This window comes from Pseudonaja textilis, chromosome 2 (genome assembly GCF_049901715.1).
Source record: "Pseudonaja textilis isolate UNSWEBS1 chromosome 2, rPseTex1.2, whole genome shotgun sequence".
Classification (NCBI taxonomy): Eukaryota; Metazoa; Chordata; class Lepidosauria; order Squamata; family Elapidae; genus Pseudonaja; species Pseudonaja textilis.
The window spans coordinates 68,834,305-68,843,966 of NC_141991.1; the positions used below are offsets into that span (position 1 = coordinate 68,834,305).

The 9,662-nt window shown below is 35.8% G+C and overlaps 1 protein-coding gene across 1 annotated transcript; it reads left to right on the plus strand.

The window, feature by feature from the left end:
- The first annotated feature begins 2,158 nt into the window (after positions 1-2,158).
- On the plus strand, positions 2,159-5,507 carry MED7 (mediator complex subunit 7). The gene is made up of 2 exons (XM_026696670.2): positions 2,159-2,283; positions 3,706-5,507. The coding sequence occupies exon 2, from the start codon at positions 3,723-3,725 to the stop codon at positions 4,413-4,415; it is 693 nt and encodes a 230-aa protein (XP_026552455.1). The 5' UTR covers positions 2,159-2,283; positions 3,706-3,722; the 3' UTR covers positions 4,416-5,507.
- Positions 5,508-9,662: the final 4,155 nt, after the last annotated feature.

Below are 9,662 nucleotides of genomic sequence, written 5' to 3' on the forward strand. Positions count from 1 at the left end.
CAAAATAATACATTTTTGTTTTCATTTGATCTATTAACAATGTATTTTTCATGTGAAATTCATTTGGAAAACTAGAGGTAGAAACATATTGGATAATATGTATTGTGACAATATGTATTGATAATATGAAATCGACTATATTCTTTATGTTGTGTTACAAATATTTTCTTTTCATATGTATTTGGTATATTTATATTAATTTGGTTTATTTATATTTATATATGTGAGTCTGGGCAGCAAACAAAGCTAAAAAACACAACAAAATACAACAAAATAGCAAATAACATAAAAACAAAACTATCAGTGGGCGAGTACAGTTTCCCTAGTAATATAAACACTTCATGTCTATGTTCCTGGATCCCTAGGCAAGATGGTAAAGGCATGTCATCAGGCTATTTTGGAAGATGGAACCAATCTGATCTACTGGTGTTCCAAAGGGTAGGGGTTCACAGCAAAAAAAAGATGTCCTCCTGGGTCTCATCAGATCACATTTTTTCATGGGCAGGACTCACAATATATCTTTCCTGTTGGATCTGATAAGAGTGGGTAGATGTGACTAGTGAGATACCTCAAATACCCATCTTCCAGATATGAAGAAGTGAGGCTCTACAATGAGGAATACCCTCTGAATTTCAACTGGCAGCATGTGGACTCATAATTTTAAGAACTGATCTTGTTTTCATCTAACAGTATTTTAGCATTTTGCATTATTAAAAAGGGACAAAAATGTTTTCATTACCAGAACATACATATATTTCAACTACAATTTCCCAGGCACAGTTATCAACATACCAGTAGTAACACAGACTGTCCTGATAACATAAAAAAGTCACTTTAGGACAGAAGAATATGCTTCCTTTTCTGGGAGCATAAGCATAAACTACTGAAAATCTCTTTTCTACCTAGTTGCCCAATATTGTATCTAACCACCATATTTTACCCTGAGCCACCAAAAACATTAAGCCAATCCAGGTGATAAAACAAATACCTACAATAATATATAAACCATACAGATACAAGGGTAAATTTAGATTTGAATATTTAATGGTCAAGAAATTTAACAGCTGGTTTTAAAACAGCAAAGATATTTTGGGTCTCCCAACATGTTATACAGGAGGTTCCCAAGACATTTTACTGACCAGAATATGGTAAAATGCAAGTAAATATTCCATGTGCATAAATGGACCAAATTGGATATTCTATTTTAATTCTGGTGAATGAACAAAATCACCCACTGCACATTCCAGCATCAGGCTATCTTAATGAATAAATTCAGCCTTGCTCTCGGAACAGTTTCAGTTTGTTCTAATTCTCTTCTAGAATTGACTGACAATAATCTACAAAATTGGACAATCTGTTTATTTTTGGCAACTCCAGCTTTGTACAACTGGTTGTTTCAGGAAAGCGTACCTTCAGAGGATTATTTTATTACATAAATGTATACATACAATTCAAGTTATTATTTTCCAAATTACCATAGTATCTTAGCACCAGGTACTTCAACTTCTAGTAAGACTGTGGGTGTGGCAAATCAGTTACACAATCCTTTATTTTACATTTATGAACAATCCTGTATTCACAAGTTTTGAAAACCACCCTCACCTTATTTCCTATAGCCAACTTGCAAGTTCACAGGGAAGTCACAATATATAGTCAGAGTAAGTTTTTAGATTCCCCCACCTTCTATCTGCAGTAACGGGAAATTTGTTAAGTAGAGCAATTAGTCTAGCAGTGGGGAAAATGGCACGAACCCATTTTAAAATTCTTAAACACGAACACGAACACTTCCCAGGGAAGATCTGATTTTGAAAGAATTTGACTGACATTTGTGTGACCGCCTAATCACAGCTACAATGAAACCCTAGATAATTCCACGGCTCCTCTAAACCACGATAACATTTCGGGAAATATGTGCCACCCGAAAACAACCCCCCCCCCGCCCCCCATCTGCTTAAAGGCCTCTTCTTAGCACGACTTCAAGAAGAAGAAGAAAAGCAACGACGGAGAAGTTGAAGAAGACAAAATGCCCGTTAAACAACAGCCGGCTCGCAACGAACGCCGCACGCGCAAGTTCCTCCGCCCCGCCCCTTTTATCGGCCTGCGATTTGCTTCAAACGGCGTCTGTTTCGTTTTTCCGGTTTGGAGGCGTTCGCCCTTCCGCGGAAGCCAATGAGGAGAGCGGTGTGCCACATGCATTAACGTCGCGCGCCGGAAGCGATTGTTTGTTGCCGAGGAGAAGCGGAGAGGATACTGGTTTGGGGTGTCTGTTGAGTGTGATATCAAGTAAGTCAAAGGTGTTCGCTTCGGGATTCCCCTCCTCTGTACTGCTGGGACCAACTCTTGACTGCTCCCCGGTGCTTTTTGGGAGTCTCCGTCCTCCGCTTGTTTTGCCCGAAGAGGAGCCTTAAGAGGCCTGAGTTTGGAAGACTTGCAGTTTATCTGCTATCAGCGGGGCGTTTTTTCCTTAAATGATATTTTCGTGTTCTTCGCCCATAATTCAACTAGACTCCTTGTCTTCATTTTTTAGCTATTCCTTAATATGGGAGGAAAGAAGAGAAGAGAGATTAACGGATTAGGCACGACTTTAATTTCTTCGAACCAATTTACTAAGTTTGTATTACTATTATATCTCTACTACTAGATTATAATAACACTTCCTAGTACCTATCTCTTTCCACTTATGACTATAACCTTGTTGCTTGTATCTTTACAATTTATATTGTTTTGTTTCCTAGTGTGATTTGATTGCTTATTATAGTAGTAACCCATGACTATCACTGACTGTTGTATCTTATGATTCTTTATGAATGTATTTTTTCCTTTACGTACACTAAGAGGGCATGCACCAAAGACAAATTCCTTGTGTTGTCCAATCACACTTGGCCAATAAAGAATTATATTCTATCCTATCCCTATTTATTTCTATTTCTATTTCTATTCTCATCCAGGTTTGCATACGATCCCAAATCTGTATCCTGTTTTATAGTTATATAGGATAATTTTTGCTGCTGACTCTCTCTTCTTAAAGTCAATGTAGTTTTATATTTAGTACCGAAAGAAAGAGAACAGGGAGTCAGGAAAAAAGTGATGTGGACTTAGTATATATTGGAATGGCCTCTTCAGTACTGTTAGAATATACATAACATATCTAGGAATAGGCTTCAGTAGACAGTGTGTAGGAAGTGAACGTTCCCAACTTTGCTGTAAAGGTTTATCAAAATTATATCAGCTTTTATCTTTCATGAAATGTGATGTTACTGTAGAAGTCAATTCCTGCATAAGACAAGGAGGTGGAGTAGATCTTGAATGTATCATCAAATCTGTATTTCTTAAAATATGTGTTATGGTTGGTAGTAGAACTGAAAATACAGTAGGATCAAATTTATACATAATTGCAAATTAGTGAGCAATAATATGAATAGAATATTAAAACAGTAATTGTGTCCAACCCTCTTACATGTTCTTAGGCATATGTTCCAAGTATGTATTGTGAGTAATATAAATTATTTTTGTCAATTTATTTTAAATCCTCTATAAATAGGTGCCAGATAACTCCATAATTTGTGCTAGTAAATAGTATTCTTAACTATTTGGTGTATTGGACAGAAATGTTTTACCTTTATTGGAATCTATAAATACTTATCTGTCTTGTAGGTAGTGTTTAAAAGCTAATTTTATTATGTTTGCAAATTTTATCTCTTCTAGCAATTTGTTCTGCTACAATGGGTGAACCTCAGCAAGTGAGTGCCCTCCCTCCACCTCCAATGCAATATATAAAAGAATATACTGATGAAAATATTCGGAAAGGTATAGCTCCTAAGCCTCCACCACCTATTAAAGATAGCTATATGATGTTTGGAAATCAGTTCCAGTGTGATGACTTAATTATTCGACCATTAGAAAGCCAGGGTATTGAACGATTGCATCCCATGCAGTTTGATCATAAAAAGGAGCTAAGGAAACTCAATATGTCTATCCTGGTCAACTTCTTAGATCTCTTGGATATATTAATAAGAAGCCCAGGCAGCATTAAAAGAGAAGAGAAACTGGAAGATTTAAAACTGCTATTTGTTCATGTACATCACCTTATAAATGAATATAGACCTCACCAAGCCAGAGAGACTTTGAGAGTCATGATGGAAGTGCAGAAACGTCAGCGTCTAGAAACTGCAGAGAGATTTCAGAAACATCTAGAACGAGTTGTTGAAATGATTCAGAATTGCTTGGCTTCTCTGCCAGAAGATTTACCTCACTCAGATGGAGGAATGAGAATAAAAGCTGAACCAATGGACACCGAAGACAGCATAAACTGTACTGGATTGAATGAACAGCAAAGAACAGTCTCTAGTGTAAAAAAAGATCAGGTTTTAGATAAAGATGCTAACATGTGTAGCATTATTGATGAAATGACATGAAAAAGCTTTGGGAGTTGTGATTTTCAGGGAACCTGCAACTGATGCTAAGAAATTAGAATATGTGGTTTCTTTTCCTTTTGCTATGATAATTTAAGCAGTAATGGAACACAGTGTATAAATCAGTAAATATTGATAATTTATTTGTTTAGTTTTTGCATGTATATCTATGCTTGACTTTAAAGAACCATCAATCTTACTGATAACTTTACCTGTTATGCTGACTATGCAATTCATCAGTATCCAAATTTTGCTGATGGCCATTTATTGAAATATGGTAAGTAGTTTAAGGAATTTAAATACATGTGGTGATTCCTTATTTAGGTTAAATTAAAAGACACAGCAATATTGTTATATATACAAATTGGAAGTAAAAACAGTAAAAAATTGTTATGAATTGTGAATTAAAGCAACTGCTTCTGAAGGTAAGGAAGCTTGCAGCTAACATTAAAAAGAATGAAATTCTAAATTCTTTGAGATAACTGTCTTTAAAATATTTAACAGAAGATTTGATCCAAATTAGCCTTGTATTTTGCAGGATGAGCCATATTGCTTCCTTCTGATTTAAATATACAACAATTTGGGTTGTAAAAGTTGTTCCTCAGATGATAACTGCTTGTTAATGCTGACTTAAGTATATTTGAACTACTGCATTGAAATCTTTGTGTCCGTATGTGTTTACTAAAGAACTGGAAATATGTAAACAGCATTTCCATAGTATGTATATATTCAATATTTATATCACATACCATGCACTTAAAACATTTCTATTTTTCCCCTAATTTCTAAATTTCTGTACAATTGGGAAAAGTTTCTACAGAAAGATGATTATTATGGGCCAAGAAAAAATAGTTCCAAGAACAAATACTAACATATACATACCAAAGAACAAATTAAGTTGTGTATGTTACAAGGTAATGAGATTATTTTTGATCTCTGAAGATTCAATAATTCAATTTTCCCAAATTCCATTATTTACTGGGGAAAATGTGAGGTTGGCAGACATTTTTCCTGACTGCAATCTTTATAGAATTTTTACTTTGCTAGTATGGTGTAACCAGAGGTGATTTTGTACCAATTAAAAGTATTAGAGAAAGTCAGTAATGTTTTGCTTCTATTTATCCCCACCACCATGATTTTATTTCTTTATACCATATATCATGCAATTTAGAAAATCTTCCAATTCTCAAAAGCAGCTTTCCAATAATACTAATTATTTTTGTGCTGATTTTCAAGTGTTTATTTTTCCCTGTATGCTGGGTATAGATATTTTTTATTTTATTGCGTTAATTTGAGTTATCTCAAAATTAGAAAATAGTTTGGTTAACAAAGAGAACAGTAATTAAAATTCATCTCAGGAATTTAATTATGTAAAAAAATACTTATCCAAAAATTGTGCTTGGATATTTTATCCTAGTATAACTAATGATAATTGGTGGCAGTGATAATATTTTAGCTACCTACTACCTTTGCAATGTTGATTCATCTACACTTTATAATATGCATGAGTGCTTTTGCCTCAATGTTCCATCTTTGTTTGGCATTTCATATTTAGTAAATATTAACATAATTGTACAGTGGGGACCAAACCAAGATAGCTTTTTATAATCTGTTTATTTTAATAGTACTTTTAATAGCACTACAGTGCTGAGAATAGATAGAGCCCATGTAAAGAGAAGCAGAAAAATAGTTCTGGATCAAAAAGAATTTATAAACAGCTGTGGAACAAAGAAGTTATTTTTCTTGAAAATAGATGAAAATAATTTAGGATGTGGAAGAATGGGAGTTGACTTTTTTTCTCCCCTAATTATGTACAGCTTGTTTATGAAGATACCTCCAATAGTCTTAATATTTAAATATACTGTTGGAGATGGTTTTTTTTTTTCCTTAGTAGGAAGCAGCACTAAACTGATCGGCTGAGCTCAAAGGCTAAGTTTGGATGTCTTCTCTCAGCAATTGCATATAGATATTAAAAAACATCAGGTTTGGTGGTATCTATAAAAGAACAGTGGAGCCAACCTCCCTTCCCCTCTATAACTTCACTTCCTAATTAAAAAATTGAATAGCTGCAAAATAAATATTCCCAACCATTATAGACAACTTAAAAGGATACCACAATTAATGATATTGAACACTACTGAGGGACTCTAAAAGGATCTAGAGTTATTCTCATGGAATGTATTTCCACCCCATAGCCATGATTCCACCCCAAGAGCCTGGATATTGAACTCTTCTGACCCCATTAGCTTAGCAGATTCCACCAGCAGTGGCCTTATGTAATCCAGGCACATCAGAATGGCTACTGTCATGCCTTTCCATATTAGCTGCACAAATTCAAAATGCACATGGAAATGCATTTGCATTGAGACCCTCAAGAACAATAAGATAGAAAGCATCCTGCAACATAAGAGGACTCATTCAACATCAAGAATTGCCAATAAGGAATAAATAGTTTGAAGGCAAATGGCTTGAGTCTCAAGAGTGAAATAAAGAAATAAAAGAAACTGAATAGTGCTGAGAATAGATGAAAGCCCAAAATTGTGCCTTCAACTTGATATTAAGAACTGCAAACTAAGTTACTTTGCTGCTATTGTTTCTCTAGTGACTATCCAGTACAGAGTTTTCTGGGTGATTAGAGGACTGTTACAATCAGGCACACTGATGGAGATGGATTCTTCAGATGTCTGTTGTGACAATGATCTAAGACCTGAAAGCAAATTCACAGGAGTTTTCTTAAAGCTTGATGTTCATGCTGTAAAAATTAAGGAATGGCATTCAGAAAACCATGAGTGTGTATGTGTGGGACTGGTTCCAGCTGCTACAGTCTAATGATGAGCACAAGGTTTTGGAAAAAGTCTGGCTGACCACATGGATTCTTGACCCATCATGGCATGTGGAATCTAGGTAAAGGGAATTGATTAGGCATTTAGTACCTCTTTGAACAATGGGGATAATGGCTTTAATTTGGAAAATTGTCACCTACTCAGGCTTCAGTGTACCCATTAAATACTTAGCTAATTCTTATTGAAGTTGATTTAAAATGAAGCTTTTTTCACAGTAGGAGTGCTTCTTTAATTATGTTTATATATCCAAATTCACCCTGGTTTCTGCCATAATGACATCAAACCTGTTTTCATGGTTGCTTCTGCTGCACTTTTATTTTTCTATTGAGAAATATTAATTTATTGTAATTGGACTACATTACACTTTGGAAGATTTGTGAGAATTTGGCCTTTGCTCTAATCCGGTCTATTTCAGATTAATTTCACTTCTGTGACATCTAAACAGTAATTACAAACTGCAATTGTGATCTGTCTTGTAAAGGTTTCATTTGCTTACCTATTAAAAAGTTTCTGTCTAAAATGCATTGGCTCAAAGATTGGCCCACTCATCAAAAGTTGTGTCATGGGAAGAGAGAGTACATAAAATATACAATCAGAAGGGAATGAGTTTTTTAATTGGAGTTCTCTTAATGTCATTTTCCCCTTCTCTTAATCTTTTATAAGGTTTTGCAAACTGTCAGCTTAAATTTTGCATAGGTTTGCTGAGAAAGTTAAGTGCACACTTGAGCAAAATTCTAAAATCTTTAGGTAGCTTGAAAAAAAATCCAGCCAACATATTGAATCCCTCAGACCAAAACTATTGAATTAATTTTGGATTGATTAAATTTTAGACTAATCATGGAACTACATGAGTTTGGTAAGGCTTATTATTTACTTAATACAGATGCCTAAATGGCCTCAAAAAGTATTTCTGATGGTTTTGTTAATTTTAGTCATATATCAGTGGAATAAACACCTGTATTCTGTTGTAATATAACACAATATTGGTCTGTGTTTTCCATTCATAAAATATCCTTTTACCAGAAACCAATCTAGTGAGATTGTTTTCTCTCTTCCCCAATCTATGATCTTGGCATTTTTTCCTGAGGAGATGGGCACTTTTCCCAACACAGTACAGGATTTTAACCACATCATTTTACCCCATTGCTTTATTTTTAAGAATGCTTCAGAGGCTGGTGTGAAGTATAAAACTCACACTTAGCTGGAAGGACATGATGCTTTATTGAATCATACTTTAGTAGGAATAAAGTTGAGTATCCAGAATAGAATCCATGCTAAAAGAATCAAAAAAGAAAACAAAAAAAAAAAAAGAATCTTCTTTGCTGATTTTTTTGTCTCTTTGCAGAATGATAAAAATATTGCCTGACTGATTTTTCCGTTCCTTTCCTCTTATATCCCAGTGAATTAGGGTAAAACCAATCTGACCTTCTTCCTAATACTTTTCTAGTTTTAAAACGTGCTTTTGTTTTTCTTAACTTTCTTTACACCTTCCCCCTTCCATCCTTTCTATGGTGCAGATCAGGGGTGTCAAACTGGATTTCTTCAAGGGCCAGATCAGCATTGTAGTTCTCCCCAGGCTAGTGAGGGGGAAGCAGCGGGTGGTGGAGATGGAACAAACGTCTCCTGCAACACTCTGCCAGCCAAAAACAGGCCCCACGGAGGCCCCACAAGGCCCCTCATTTTTGGCCTCCCCGGGCTCCAGCAGCACACTGACAGCCAAAAATGGGCTGCATGGAGGTCCCACAAGGCCTCCACGCAGCCTGGTTTTGGCCGGCAGAATGCTGCTGGAGGCTGGGGAGCCTGAAAACTGGCTGCATGGGGGCCCTATGGGCCCTATGCATGGCTCATTTTGGCTGGCAGAGGCACCATGGGCCAGTCCTTTGATATTTCCGGCCCGGCCCCACGGACCTTGAGTTTAACCCCTGGTCCAGATGATAGAAGAAAATTGAACCAGACCAGGTAAAAAAAAAGACAAGGCAGCTGCTTGGAGTGGAGATAAGAGTTTATTTGACAGTAAAACAGGCGATGTAGCCATGACTTTAAAAGATGGGTATAGTGATATTTATAGGAAAGCCTGTTCTTTGTTCAGGAAGCACAACCATGTTTGACTCAGGGGGTACATACTACGTAGAGTCTAATAGGGAGAAAATGCAGCTTTCTCACCCTGTAGGCGTGATAATCTTTGCTCCTTTATGTGTTCAGGTGTTAGTTTTTGGGTGATGGGTCTGGTATTAGAAGAATCACATTGTGTGAGTAAAGGATTTCCAAGTCTTAAGCATTTTTTCTTTGATTATGGTTGAGTTGCTGCTTTTGTCAATTTCTTTATGAGAAATATCCTTAAGTCAATTTCTGCCTATGTGTCAATATAGGGGGAAAAACTTAAGCAGTCTTTGGCATTGTTGTCTGT